We start from the raw sequence: 15392 nt of genomic DNA, 5'->3' as shown, positions 1-15392 counted from the left end.
TGTAATCTGAGAGCAAGACTACATTCTACAAGGAGCCCAGTGCGTACTTTCAGATCCACTGATCATGCTCTGAAAACCAACATCTGAGTTCAGTAAATGGATTTAACTAGTGGGGCTGTTAAGTTCTCTGACACCTGTTATCAGGGGATCTTACCCCTAGCTGACAACCCCTCACCTACCTACTACAACCTTCAGGCTTCACCCACTTCTAACCCTCTGTTCTACCTTTCCACCTGGGATGTCCTTGCCGCCATCCCTGCGTGCCCAGTCAAACCTGTCTTTTTTTTTTTTTAAACATTTATTGAGCTCCTACCATAAGACACCACCATGCAAGAAGTCTTACAAATTGTCTTTAGTCTTTGCAACAATCCTGCCAAGTAAGCATTATTTTGGAAATGGGGAAACAGGCTCAAGAGAGATTAGGTGACCTGCTCCAGGTCTCACAGCATGTTGACTGAGCTGGGATTTGAACCCAGGTGTGTCTTTCCTTTTATCATGACAGCTCCTGGGCACAGGAACAATACCTCAAAGCGTGTGACTCCCCAGAGTCCCAGAATATTATAAGCCATTTTCCTTCTTTGTCCTCACACTCCTGAAGTGGCCCAGATGTCAGTGTTCTCCACTCACACACCAGGTGCCCAATGTGCGTGCCAGCCACGTAGGGGACACTGAGCCAGCCTCCCTTTTTCTTTTTTTAAATTTTTAAATTTTTTATTTTTGAGAGAGAGAGAGAAAGAGAGACAGACAGTGGGGCAGGGGCTGAGATAGAGAGAGACAGAGAATCCAAAGCAGTCTCTAGGCTCTGAGCTGTCAGCACAGAGCCTGACACGGGGCTCAAACTCACGAACTGTGAGATCATGACCTGAGCCGAAGTCAAACGCTTAACGGACTGAGCCACCCAGGCGCCCCCGCCTGCCTTTTTCTTAAGGAGATAGAGCTAGTCTCCCTCCTTCCTCTCTCCTCCCTTATGCAGAAGTAGGGATTTCAGAAGAGAGGAGGGAGGTCGTCTATGGCCCTCACTCCATAGAAGCTGTCAGCCTGTTTCCCTAACTTGGAACACCTCTATGACTCTAGATTTGAAAACCATTGGTTACACCATCATGGCTAAAATCTGGCAGAATTCCAGGGCTCCAAGCCAGGGAGGTTTCTCTCTGGGGTGCAAGATCACAGCAAAAGGCCTTAATATCATGTTTGTTGCTACTTGCCCCTTCCATTAAAAAATAAGAACCACACCATATTAAGTCCTTTGGTCAGAGTGCATAAGAGCTGTATAGCTCTCCGTCCTAGGCTAGACTCAGAGTCTGGGGTCTGGTCTAAGAGTTTTCCAGTTCTGTCACATCCTGGAATGTGGAGGCCTTAGATTCTGTCACTGCCTCAAGCCTGAGATTCCTGGATAGAGATGCCACGGGTGCCTTTCTGCTGACTCAGAGTTATTTCTAATCCAGCTGTACATGGTGTCCATGTGTTTGAACTCCTTGGGGCTGGAGGGCAGTGGAAGGCCAAGGGGAGGACCACGTGTCAGCTCTCGTTCCACAGAGCCACCCCAAAACAGAGCACATCCTTGGGGTTGGAACAGCTCCACAGACCACTCTCAACAAATTCCCATGATGCCGGTCTACTAGGCCAGCAGAAAATGGCTGTTCCCTCCCAATTCTCCCAGAGAGCACAGGGGTCAAGCTACTTCCCCACCACTGGATGTATAGTCACTCTAATGGGCACCCTTGGTCATTTCTGTTCTATTCAGCAAGTAGCAAGTCATAAGCAGGAGATATTTATAGTCTTTCCCTGTAAACCAGAGGCCTTTCGTAGGCCTCCTGACAATGAAGACATAGGACTATTACCAGACTCGCCTCTCATAGTTAAATTGTTTTCAAGAAAAGATTAAGTTAGGAACCATCTAGTCCTTTAAAATGTTATAAAGGAGTGGCCTCCTTCCCTGCCCAGCGATAGGATCCTCTGTGGCTTCCAGGCAAAGGTGGGTATGACCTCTAACTGTCACCTTCAGGCCTGGCTCCCTGCAGTGAGACCCAAGAAGACAAATGGTTCCTCCAAGGTGTAGCAGATGTGGAGACCCAGGGGCTCTCAGCCGAGGCAAAGTCTGTCTCAGAACCAACCCTCCTCCCCCCTCTGAATGCCCAGGATTCCCCATTCCACACCCCGCCTCCTAACCCATGATTTTCTGAACCTCCCAGGTCAAGAAAACTGACCTGGCCTCCGGTCCAATCTTTACGGATAGGATTTGATCATGCAACTGGCAGAGTCCACGGGTGTAGATGGCACTTGTGCCCTTTGCTGAAATGGAGCCTTAACCCAGAGAAGGCTTAACTCTAAAGGCTGAAGTTTTGGGGAAAAGCACCTACAAATGGAGAGGAGGAAGTGGGCTGGGCACACAGCTATCAACACCCATATACTCTCTAAGAGCCTGCCTGGCCAGGAAGCCCACTTTCGAAGTTCTGAGGGTGGGTCTGTTCTCCTTGAGCAGAGAGGAAACAGACCAATGACAGGGGTTCGGAAACAGAGAAGGTGTGGGAGTTGCAGACAGGGAAAGTGGCACTTCTGGAAACAGGGCAGCAGCTGAACGGGCAAAGCCTAGTCACGAGGGCACTAAAGCCACCTCACGGGATTCCAGCTGACCCTCTGCGGGGTCGCAGAGCCAGGGCAACGCTCGAAGGAAGGTCTAAAGGGCAGCACTGAGGAGATCTGAAGAATCTGGGTTTGTCCCTGCACATCATTCTCCAAACCCACCAGAGAATTTGAAGGCAGAGATGTCATCCACTCAAGGGACAAAAGCAGGGTTGACACTAACCCCCTGCGAGCCAACCGAGCAAATAAGATGAAACACGTTTAGGCCAATTGCGCAGCATTTTTACTTCCACTGGGGGCAAAACAATTACTTGGCTCGTTATTAATGGATTAGCGATTTCAATAATGAATCTCTAGTAATAGTGTTAACCAGTTTAAATTGGGTCCAGCTGTTGGGTTAATTAGCAATTAGCTCCTTTCGAGGGCCTCAAAATGTTCATTTTCCACCTACTTATCCCAAGTCACCGATTTGCACTTTGACGCCACTGAGGTTGAAAACCAATCCCAGCAAACATTGGATTCGTTGAAGAATAACGTCCCAAATTCAGAGACATGGAGATTTCCCATCAAGAAAAATTCCTGATTTGCCGACAAAAACGAGGAGACAAACAAGGTGCGGATGCCAGCACCTCACTGCAGGTGTGTTCAGAGAACGGCCACCTGCGCCTGTGTGCGGGAAAGGGAGGAGGCTGCGGCTAGGGCCCACAGTCTGAAGGCTTCTTCAGACAGGCACCACCAATTCCTCACCCGGGAGCAGTGCCCACGAGAACGAACTGTTATCGCCGGACTACGAGGTCCCGCCCGCAGCCCTCGGCCCACTGCACACATGGCCCCTCACACTGGCTGTAGCAATGCCCCCACTTTGCAGGAATGAAGCCTGGCTTCGTGGGCTCACTGACCTTGGAGGCGGAGTCTCCCGCGTCCCGCTGCCGGCAAACAGCTGAGAAATGTACCGGAAGCTGGCGGGCCTTGGCCTTGAAAAGGCTCCCAGGCTGGGCGGGGCTGGGGCGCGCCTCCGCCAATCGCGTCTCTCCCGTCGGAGGTCAGGACGCGCTGGATCCCACAGCGGTGCCCTTGAACGCTGGCCCGGGACTCTCCCCACTGGGCTGTCTCCAGCACCTGCCCTTTCTCTCAAGCGTTGCCCTCCCCCAAGTCCGGTGCTGGAGGCGGCCTCTCCCAGCGCTCTTCCAGGTTCCTGGGCCTGCAACCTGGCTGACTGGCCGCCCAGCCATTCAGCACCGGGCTTTGGCGTGGAAGCGCGCGGGCAGGGAGACTGCCTCACCTGTTCGGGGATTTGTTTCCTCCTTCCCTCACCAGCGCCATCTCGGGGGCCCCGGCTAGCTCTGGAGAATGACTCTACGCCCTCCCCCCGCCCACCAGCTGAGGTCTGAGAAGACGACGTCTAAAGTTCCCTCTCGAGCTGCTAATCAGGCTCTGGGCGATTAGCAGGGACCAGACGATCTTCCAACTTGTTGTCTAGGGCCTGGGTTCGGGGACAACAATCACGTTTCTCTTTTAGATCAGGCAATCTGAGGTAGACTGCTAGACAATTTCACTTTCAATCGTTACCAGTTTAATATATCGCCCAGAAGGCCCTGCAGGCCACATCCCTGCTTAAAAATAGCCCTCCTTGGGACTTGCGCCCCAAACCGGAAAGGTTGACTGTAAAGCTGTGACCCACGAGGACTTTGGCAGCAGCCCTGACCTTTCAGAGGGAGCTGCCTAAGTCTCTGGCGACTGTCACGTACCCAGCTTCTACGCCAGGGGCACACCACCACCAGCTGGTTCCTTTCCCTTTTTTTTTTTTTTTTTTTTTTTTTTTTTATGAAATTTATTGACAAATTGGTTTCCATACAACACCCAGTGCTCATCCCAAAAGGTGCCCTCCTCAATACCCATCACCCACCCTCCCCTCCCTCCCACCCCCCATCAACCCTCAGTTTGTTCTCAGTTTTTAACAGTCTCTTATGCTTTGGCTCTCTCCCACTCTAACCTCTTTTTTTTTTTTTTTTTCCTTCCCCTCCCCCATGGGTTCCTGTTAAGTTTCTCAGGATCCACATAAGAGTGAAACCATATGGTATCTGTCTTTCTCTGTATGGCTTATTTCACTTAGCATTACACTCTCCAGTTCCATCCACGTTGCTACAAAGGGCCATATTTCATTTTTTCTCATTGCCACATAGTACTCCATTGTGTATATATACCACAATTTCTTTATCCATTCATCAGTTGATGGACATTTAGGCTCTTTCCATAATTTGGCTATTGTTGAGAGTGCTGCTATGAACATTGGGGTACAAGTGCCCCTATGCATCAGTACTCCTGTATCCCTTGGATAAATTCCTAGCAGTGCTATTGCTGGGTCATAGGGTAGGTCTATTTTTAATTTTCTGAGGAACCTCCACACTGCTTTCCAGAGCGGCTGCACCAATTTGCATTCCCACCAACAGTGCAAGAGGGTTCCCGTTTCTCCACATCCTCTCCAGCATCTATAGTCTCCTGATTTGTTCATTTTGGCCACTCTGACTGGCGTGAGGTGATACCTGAGTGTGGTTTTGATTTGTATTTCCCTGATAAGGAGCGACGCTGAACATCTTTTCATGTGCCTGTTGGCCATCTGGATGTCTTCTTTAGAGAAGTGTCTATTCATGTTTTCTGTCCATTTCTTCATTGGGTTATTTGTTTTTCGGGTGTGGAGTTTGGTGAGCTCTTTATAGATTTTAGATACTAGCCCTTTGTCCGATATGTCATTTGCAAATATCTTTTCCCATTCCGTTGGTTGCCTTTTAGTTTTGTTGGTTGTTTCCTTTGCTGTGCAGAAGCTTTTTATCTTCATAAGGTCCCAGTAATTCACTTTTGCTTTTAATTCCCTTGCCTTTGGGGATGTGTCGAGTAAGAGATTGCTACGGCTGAGGTCAGAGAGGTCTTTTCCTGATTTCTCCTCTAAGGTTTTGATGGTTTCCTGTCTCACATTTAGGTCCTTTATCCATTTTGAGTTTATTTTTGTAAATGGTGTGAGAAAGTGGTCTAGTTTCAACCTTCTGCATGTTGCTGTCCAGTTCTCCCAGCACCATTTGTTAAAGAGGCTGTCTTTTTTCCATTGGATGTTCTTTCCTGCTTTGTCAAAAATGAGTTGGCCATACGTTTGTGGGTCTAGTTCTGGGGTTTCTATTCTATTCCATTGGTCTGTGTGTCTGTTTTTGTGCCAATACCATGCTGTCTTGATGATGACAGCTTTGTAGTAGAGGCTAAAGTCTGGGATTGTGATGCCTCCTGCTTTGGTCTTCTTCTTCAAAATTCCTTTGGCTATTCGGGGCCTTTTGTGGTTCCATATGAATTTTAGGATTGCTTGTTCTAGTTTCGAGAAGAATGCTGGTGCAATTTTGATTGGGATTGCATTGAATGTGTAGATAGCTTTGGGTAGTATTGACATTTTGACAATATTTATTTTTCCAATCCATGAGCAGGGAATGTCTTTCCATTTCTTTAAGTCTTCTTCAATTACCTTCATAAGCTTCCTATAGTTTTCAGCATACAGATCCTTTACATCTTTGGTTAGATTTATTCCTAGGTATTTTATGCTTCTTGGTGCAATTGTGAATGGGATCATTTTCTTTATTTGTCTTTCTGTTGCTTCATTGTTAGTGTATAAGAATGCAACTGATTTCTGTACATTGATTTTGTATCCTGCAACTTTGCTGAATTCATGTATCAGTTCTAGCAGACTTTTGGTGGAGTCTATCGGGTTTTACATGTATAATATCATGTCATCTGCAAAAAGCGAAAGCTTGACTTCATCTTTGCCAATTTTGATGCCTTTGATTTCCTTTTGTTGTCTGATTGCTGATGCTAGAACTTCCAGCACTATGTTAAACAACAGCGGTGAGAGTGGGCATCCCTGTCGTGTTCCTGATCTCAGGGAAAAAGCTCTCAGTTTTTCCCCGTTGAGGATGATGTTAGCTGTGGGCTTTTCATAAATGGCTTTTATGATCTTTAAGTATGTTCCTTCTATCCCGACTTTCTCGAGGGTTTTTATTAAGAAAGGGTGCTGGATTTTGTCAAAGGCCTTTTCTGCATCGATTGACAGGATCATATGGTTCTTCTCTTTTTTTTTGTTAATGTGATGTATCACGTTGATTGATTTGCGAATGTTGAACCAGCCCTGCATCCCAGGAATGAATCCCACTTGATCATGGTGAATAATTCTTTTTATATGCTGTTGAATTCGATTTGCTAGTATCTTATTGAGAATTTTTGCATCCATATTCATCAGGGATATTGGCCTGTAGTTCTCTTTTTTTACTGGGTCTCTGTCTGGTTTAGGAATCAAAGTAATACTGGCTTCATAGAATGAGTCTGGAAGTTTTCCTTCCCTTTCTATTTCTTGGAATAGCTTGAGAAGGATAGGTATTATCTCTGCTTTAAATGTCTGGTAGAACTCCCCTGGGAAGCCATCTGGTCCTGGACTCTTATTTGTTGGGAGATTTTTGATAACCGATTCAATTTCTTCGCTGGTTATGGGTCTGTTCAAGCTTTCTATTTCCCCTTTCCCTTTTTAATCAGGATCCAACCCGGAGCAGGGGGTGGAGCCCAGAAATAACCTCCTACCTGGAGTGGTTTCCTTTCACAGTTTCCGCTTCTTTTAATTCTAAACCAGGCAAAAAATAAATATTTTACCTTTGCATGGGGTTACTGAGGAGGGCACATGAGGGGAGGGCACATGAGGGGACCTTCAGGGGTCTGGAAAGTTTCTTGATTTGGGGAGTGATTGTGTGCGTGCACACATGTGTAAAAATTCCTCAAGCTGTTCACATAAGATTCAAGCACTTTACTGTGTATTGCTCATACCTCAGTTAAAATATATGCTATCATCATGACCAGGCTTACACTGAATTGAAAGTTTTTAAAAATGTTTATTGATTTATTTTCAGAGAAAGCAACAATCCTAAGCAGGCTCTGCAACAGTCAGTGCAGTGCCCCATGTAGGGCTTGAACTCACGAACCATGAGATCATGACCAGAGCCAAAATTAAGAGTCAGATGCTTAACTGACTGAGCCACCCAGGTGCCCCGGAATAAAAATTTTACAAAGTAATACTTACGCTTTCTACAATCTACTCAAATATTTTCTAGGCTCTTCTATGTTATTTCATTAAAACAACTGCAGATTGGGACCGTCAAAAGTGATTGCACGATCTAGAGTCAGAGTTTCTGGTTTGCACGTTCTGACATAATGGACCGTGGCCTCTCCTGCCCCTGGGAGCCCCCCCCCCCGGCCTCCCCCCAGCAGAACAGGCAGTGAGCTCTGTGAGTTGAGGTGAGGGGTAAGGTGTGGGGGCGGGGCAGGGGGAGCCCAGGCTTATTTCTTCCTAAAATAGTTCTTTTGTGGGCACACAGTTTCTAGTCAGTTCAGACACCAATTGAAATCCAGTGGCCCTGAAATAGCTGGATCCCAGATCCAAAAAATGATGAGGCTTATGGAAATATAGAGTTTAAAGAAAGACAGTTACAATGAGAAACCCCTCTTCTTTTTTCCCCAATTCCTTACTAATGGATGTTTAGTGCCCCACCCCCACTTCCCAGCACCACCACCCCTTACCTCAACACTTCATCTTTTACAGGGTAATTCTAGATAAGTTAGTAAGGTCCGAAGAGGACAAATGGGCACATTGCTAAGAAAAGGGGGTGCCACTTTTGTTTTGGGGACATGGTCATCTTCAAGTTTATGACAGGGCGGGGGGGGCAACCTCTACACAGACTCAACAGAAATCCCACAGTTTCAAAAATCCTTCAAACATGATCCCTCTCATATGCCATTTCTCCCTTTCTCATCTCTGCCAACTCCCTTCAGAGCTCAGGGGCTCTACCCATACCTACTAGCCAGTATGGCCACTTGGCGGACTCTTGCCATATGGACAGGAACTGAAGTGAGGCTTGCAACTTGCTTTAGAGGAAATCTGTCCTGGGATCATTCTCTTTTCCATTCCTGAATCCAGCCCAAGTCTGGATGTGGTGGCAGGTGAGGGTAATGCTGTGTGGGATGGCCGAATAATAAAATGCGAAGAACCTGTGCTCATGAGCCCGCACCAGCTGGATGGCTCATTTCAGAATTGGAAAAGGAAGCCAGTGAAATAGGAGAAACCCAAATTCTTCCTTACCTCAGTTCTCACTTGTGTGCAACAGCTGCACCATGCTTTCTTCGGCTCCAAATATTAGCACTTTACCTACTTGACGAAAGTTAAGAGTATTTTTATTTTTTTAATATTTATATATTTCAGACAGGGAGGGGCAGAGAGAGAGGGAGAGAGAGATCCCAAGCACTGATCCGTGCTGTCAGTGCAGAGACTGATGTGGGGCTCGATCTCATGAAGCATGAGATCATGACCTGAGCCAAAATCAAGAGTCAGATGCTTAACCGACTAAGCCACCCAGGTGCCCCAAGTTAGAGTAGTTTTAAATATACTGTTCCATGTAGCCATTACAGTAATTCTAAGGGCAGATAAGCATCTTTTTTTATAGGTGAGGAACTTAGCTTCAGATGGGGCTAATGATGGCTGGGCTAGGTCCACCTGAACACTCAGTCTGTTCATGAACGTTGAGTTGCCATTAAATGAACAGAGCTGTTTGGCAAGTAATGAGTTCTTTGTGCCTGGGGATGGACAAAGGTGGTCAAACATGAGCTGTGGGTATCACAGGAAAGCTTCAAGCACTGGAAAGACAATGGGGCCCGATGGCCCTTGAAATTTTTTCTGAGGTTCCCTTTAATTCTCCGATATTTTAGTGCCTACAACATGGGCTTCTTCCAAACTTTATTTTCTCCTGAGCTTTAGAAGTAAAAGAATATCTGAAGAAGCACATTGCTACAAAGAAGACTAGGTAGAAAAATGCAAAAAGAATCAAATGAAGAGACTCATGAGATTTTTGAGAATCAAGAAAGGCAAAATTTAATTTGCATATAGGTGTAACCCACACCCCACCTGGCAAGTGTTAGGACACATCACAAACCCCTCTGTTAGAATCACAAATGGCAGCAGATTTGCAAAGTTACTGGACACAAACAATACACTTCTCAAAGTAACACATGGGTCTGTCCATCACGCTTGCACACACAAATAAGAAAGAAATACATTTAAATAACTCTTTGCCAAAGAGAGATGAGGATGGTAATCATGTTGCCTCACATTTGGACAGCACTTTACAGATTACAGTCTAACCCATTTTGTCCCGATGACAGCCCTGTGAGGTAGGCAGCACAGGATTCACTCTTAGCTCATTTTGCAGATGAGGAAACTGAGGCTCAAGAAGGCTTCGGCGCTGGCCTGAGGTCTCCCAGCTTGCAGATGTAGATCTGGGCCTAGGACTCAGGGCTAGGGCACCTCGTCCAGCTCTTTTACTACTGACTTTCTAGGGATAGACAAAATGGGCTGTGGAAAAGACACTGGTTCAATATCAAGTAGAACTATTCTTTTTCTTGAGCAGATGAGGTCAAGTACAATCAACCTAATGTTAATGTCATGCTGTGTGGTAGCCAAGATGAATACTTTCCTGAATCATCCATGTGTTTATACGTACAACAAAATGGTTTTCTACTTTAGCTTTGCCCTGCCTTAATTTTAAGTCACTCACAGCCATGGAAAAATGACACTATGATTAGATTTCATTGACCCAAGTCTTATTATCAGGATTCATGTAGTGGCATCTGTAATCAGTCATTATCTAAACTTACAGTCTGGTATCTTATTGAAATGAAAATGAATCTTGTTCATTTATTCCTTCTGGCTGTGGGCATTAGCCTGGCTCTGTTCTGGCTCTATTCTTTAGTCATAAATAATGTATTATTTATCCCACATAATATATATCCCATATATAATATACCCCATTTCAAAAGTAGTAAAAATGGGAAACTTCACAGGTTAGATTAAAAAAATATTTAAAGCAAAGAGAATCATTTTTTTCAGGGGGGATAAAATCAAACTTTGAAAAGAAATCTAAATAAAATCCTTTATTTTAAAATAAACATTGATTTGGCAGGGGGGTGGAATAACCCCTCTATTGTATTACTCTTTTCAGTTAAGAATTTAAAAGTGGCCCAGTCATTACCAACCCAAAATTTTGTGAAAGAAGAGGAACTGGTCCCTCATCATATACTCCAAATTGGAATGTGATGGATTTTTCTCTTCCAAGTTATTCAGTATCTATGAGTTTCATTTGTTTTTAAGCAGTACTTTAACATGTATGAAATCTAACAAAGTAATGGGGGCTTTGTGTGAGAGCCACTCAAAACTATTGCAACAGTAGTTTAAAATTCTCCCTTTAAATTCCTTCAGAGAAACACTAAGGACAAGTGACAACGTTCTACTTCATGCCTAAGTCTGTCACATAATATACTGGCTTAAGTAAGAGATTTGTCCCTGCAGCAAAAGTGGATGTCTTAGTTAATAACTGAAGGCATCCCCTAAAATCCCCAAGATAATTTCATAGACAGTACAAAATGTGGGTATTCATCTGAAAGCATGAAATTGGGTTTTACTTCTGATTTTCTAGGTTAATTTGGTAACAATTCAAGTGTTTGCTATTTGGTTGTGAGAGGCTGACCTGCCTTCTACTCTTAGAGATGGGTCTCATATAATGGAATATAGGCAGACACAGCTGGGAGTGCACACTCCAACAGTAAATACAAAGCTTGCAAGGCAGAAGAGGATGAGTGCTTTAACAATCAGAAGAAGCACTGCAAACTGCTCTTGGGGATTTTAAACGTGACCAAAGTGAGGTTTTTAAAATGCACGTCCTTTTCCCAGATGGTCCAGAAATGGTACAGGTCATGAAAAGGAGCTCCTTGGAGGTGGAGTCCTCACTTTCGCAGCTCCAGCAAAGGCTTCAGACTCCAGAAAGCAGGAAGGACGCATAACTCAGTAAAACGCTAAGGGTCACCATAGCAATTGACAGTGCCCGTGGATGACCACTAGGGGGCGCTTCCAACATTCTGCAGGAAATAGGCGAGAAAGCTTTGTCATTCGTTGAGGAAACCACAGCTCTCCAAAAAGGGGAGGAGCCTTTGGAAATTCCTCTCTAGCTCCCATTTTTCTTTAGTAAGATTGGCTGCAGTGCCTCAGGAACATCTGGGTCAGGGAAATAAGGGTCCAAACTTCCCCGGGAAAGTGCACACAGAGTGACCTCTTCCCCTCTGGAAGACTCTGGGGACCTCAAAGCAGACCACATGGACGTTTCCACATGTTGTTTTGCCTGAAACTACTATGCGTGTGGTCCTGTCACGGATCTTTCCTGGTTTAGTCCACCTTCCAAGACTGGTTTTGAGCCAAGAAAGTTAACCTTTATTTTCCTTTTCTTCTGCAAGACCTTGAGGTGCTTGGTGCAATTGACATGTATTAGTTCGAATGCTCAGTTTTTGAACACTGAGACATAAATTGCAAGATACGCATTGTTAGGATCCAAACAACCCATGCTTATCATGCATCAAGGTGCATCAACCTCTTATTTGAAACTAAAGAGAACAGACAAGCAGTTTTTCAAAAAAAGAAAAATAAAGCATCCATAAATAACCCTCCTTGGGTTTAGTGCTACACTGTTGGCTAATATGAGCTATTGAAAATATTTTTGGAATGGTCTTCAAATATTATAAATATTTTCTTTTGCTTACTTGGTATTTCACTATATAGCTATGTACAGAGATGGCGCTTACCATGCAGGAAAAATATACATTCTCCACCTCTATGGTACATTATGAAGGCTAGAATTTCCACTGGGTCTTATGAGCCAGCAAGTTGAATTTATTAGTCAGCCATTAGTTATAACAACATAATTAAAGTGCAAAGAAGGAAGGAAAGCAGCTAGATAGATCAGTTTTTTCATGGTCAGTATTAACATACTTCATGCCTCTAAGAGAAAATGTCAGGTGCAATAGGCTCAGGTAACAATAACTCTGTATCTTTTTCTCTTTCTTCTTTTAAAGCAGAGATCTCCCTGAGAAGAGAAGAGGGAGGTAAACATGAGATAGCCCTATTTCTTCAACAACCAACAATCCTGGGAAGAGTAAGGTCACTTCCCCAGCACACGACAGAAGAACTAAGTCCTGCCCTTAGTTTTCTGATATGAGAGCTGTTGAGTGGTTGGTCCCATTTCCCATACACTTCCAGTACTTTCAGTCATAAATATCCCTAAAGTTAAAAACAAAGATGACCGGGGAAGAACTGTCTACCAACAGCACACAGAAGTGTGGGTTTTAAAAAGAAGATCCCATTAAACAACGTTTTAAAAACACAGCCAGTATTCATAGTGAGCCGAAAAATGGTTTGTATAAATCAGAAAAAGTCCCCACATTACTGCGGGGAGGGTGGTGGGGAACAAGCACAGCAAGGTGCAGTGATAATTTTCAAGGATATCTGATCGCTCAGCCTAAAACCCCCACAGCGCTTGGTGTCCCTCTGTTCTACCCCACAGCGTTCCTGGGGAGGTGTGCAGGCACCTTTTTGCAAACTCAGCACCTGCCTCTCCGAGGGCACTGGCTTCTTGGGCACCACAGCCCCAGTAGGAAGCCCCGCCCCACCTGAAGTCAGCTGCCAGGCAGGAACCACGGGCAAAGCCTATTGAGTTGTTGTTGTTGTTTTTTTTTTTTTTTTAAGTTGCATTCACTTGACTTTCATCACGTCTTTCCTATCCTGTTGCCTAAAAACCAAAAAAGCAGTTTCAGAACATGCCATCCCTCCAATGTAAATATTTAGAATGCACTGAAAACCATGCACATGCTTGTACACTGAAATTGCTCGTGTGGTGGTCCATCCCTGAAGAGGAAGCCTCAGCTTTTCTGGAAGCTTATAATAAAGAAAACATAACAGAAGCAGTTAAACCCTAGGAGAAAGTTGGTAGTTGTACCCAAGCCAGTAAAGTGCCAGACAAGCAGCTCAGGCCTTCTCCACAGATCTTTGTCCCCGAGTTCTAACGGAACACGGGCAAACTCTGAAATCTACCTTCTTACCTGCTTCATTACAATGGCTACCAGCATCTCCTATATTACATTCCCTTATGAAAAATGTACCATCAGCTTTACTAAGGATCAGTCTTTTCACCTTCCCACCCAAGTCTGAAGCATCTGTCTTTGACCCCAAACAGCTGGGCTTCCCTGGCTGGAGACAGAATTCCAGTTGGGTTCCATCTTCTTCAGTGGACAAAGGAGACTGGCTTTGTCTCTATCCCTGGTCCACACTGCATGGTGGGAGGCATGGCATGCATGGCTCAGTTCTGTCCGTCCCACTTTCCATGAGAATTCTACGGAGTCAGGGGCAAGGCCAGATCTTCAAGCAGGGAGCCGAGGTTCAATTTTTAGTGACAGTTCATACAGCGTATCTTCATCTATGATGAGGGCTTTGTCAAGCAGGTACTGAGTCACCTGGAGGAACAGGGAAATCCGAGCTTTTGGTTCTTACAGAACACCAGTACTCACGTTTTCTGAATGGAATCTGACACAATTAAACATTTTCTCTTAGACACTTAAAAAATGTTATGTAACTTCTTAAAAATCATGAATATTTTCTCTTTGTAAAAAAAAACCCAACAACAATCACACATTTCCAGTCCTCTCCCAGCTCCTAACCGCAGGCAGCACTGCTATCATGTGGTTTGTATCCTCCAGAGGGTTCTATCTTTCTAGATATTAAATGTACTTAATAGAAATCTTTTTTCTCTCATTAGTGATATCCTACTGTACATCTTCTTCTGGTTTCATCTCTTCACTGTAAGTCCGGGAGAGCCCTGATTACACAGAATGTCAGTACACAGAATGTTAACTGCTATACAGTATTAACCTGTGATCAGAGGTTATTTAATGATCTCTTATTGATGGGTGTTTAGCTGCTGTCAGTATCCCACTATTACCCAATGTGACAGTGAAATACAGTGAAATCCTCCTTAGCACGTTTCCTGTGCTCACTCAGGAATGTTCCTTTGGGACAGACAAAATGAAATGCAATGAAATGACACTAAGATAAAAATGTTGGGGCCTGGAGTATTTCCATGGAAATATTTCTTTAATTTTACCGATATGACTTACATAAGTAAAATTAATAGTCTGATCGGTTCTAGCATATATATCACAATACAGGACACCCCCGCTACCCCACGAAGTTCCCTCTTTCAGCTTCCCAGTCAATCTGCTCCCAGAAGCAGCCACCGCTAGGACTTCTGTTACCAGGTATTAGTTTTGTTGACTCTAGAATTTGAGGTAAGTGTGTGCTTGGTGTCCAGCTCCTTTCACTCAGCATAGTGTTTTGCGGTCCATCCATGCTGTGGCGTGTATCATTAGTCTGTCCTGTCACTGCTGAGCAGTGCTGCATGGTGTAGATACACCACGTTCGTTTAGCAGTTCATCTGTTTGTGGACACCTGGGCTATTTCCAATTTTTGGCTATTATTAAGAAACGCTATGAACATCTTATACAAGACTTTCAATGAGCATGTTTTCATTTGGATAAACGCCTAGGACAGGAATTCCTGGGTCCTAACGTAGATGCATATTTAATGTTTTAAGAAACATCCGCACAACACAGTTTTCCAAAGTAGATGAACCATGTTCTTCTCACCGGCAATGTAGGAGAAGTCTGGTTGCTCAGTTCGTCAATTTTTAATTTTAAAAGATGATGTAAACTAACCTCCCAAATTGCTGTACCTATAGTATATGAGAGTACCTGGTATCACACACTGTAACTAATGTTTGATATTACCAATATTCTAAAATTTGTGAAAATGATGCCTCAGTATAATTTGCATTTCTCTTCCTTCTCACCAGTGAAGCCGAACT

At 44.5% G+C, this 15392-nt stretch overlaps 2 protein-coding genes across 4 annotated transcripts in view; both read right to left on the bottom strand.

Annotated features, from left to right (window-relative positions):
- The window catches only part of CKMT2 (creatine kinase, mitochondrial 2), a 36770-nt gene extending 33229 nt beyond the window's left edge, over positions 1–3541 (bottom strand). Inside the window, exon 1 of one of the 2 annotated variants that reach the window (XM_030323881.1) lies at positions 3483–3541. The gene's annotated coding sequence lies outside the window, so the exon portion shown is untranslated. Of the gene's footprint in view, positions 1–3438 lie in introns of both variants that reach the window. The other variant, XM_030323889.1, reaches the window with a different exon arrangement.
- A 6996-nt stretch (positions 3542–10537) lies between these two features.
- RASGRF2 (Ras protein specific guanine nucleotide releasing factor 2) overlaps positions 10538–15392 on the bottom strand; it is a 240783-nt gene continuing 235928 nt past the window's right edge. For both annotated transcript variants that reach the window (XM_030323851.1, XM_030323860.1), the window contains exon 27: positions 10538–13986. In XM_030323851.1, coding sequence (XP_030179711.1) covers positions 13894–13986 — 93 coding nt within the window. In that variant the 3' untranslated portion in view covers positions 10538–13893. The remainder of the gene's footprint in view (positions 13987–15392) is intronic.

This window comes from Lynx canadensis, chromosome A1 (genome assembly GCF_007474595.2).
Source record: "Lynx canadensis isolate LIC74 chromosome A1, mLynCan4.pri.v2, whole genome shotgun sequence".
Taxonomy (NCBI): Eukaryota; Metazoa; Chordata; class Mammalia; order Carnivora; family Felidae; genus Lynx; species Lynx canadensis.
Note: the sequence above shows the minus strand (reverse complement) of the source record. Positions and strands in the feature narration are given on the sequence as shown.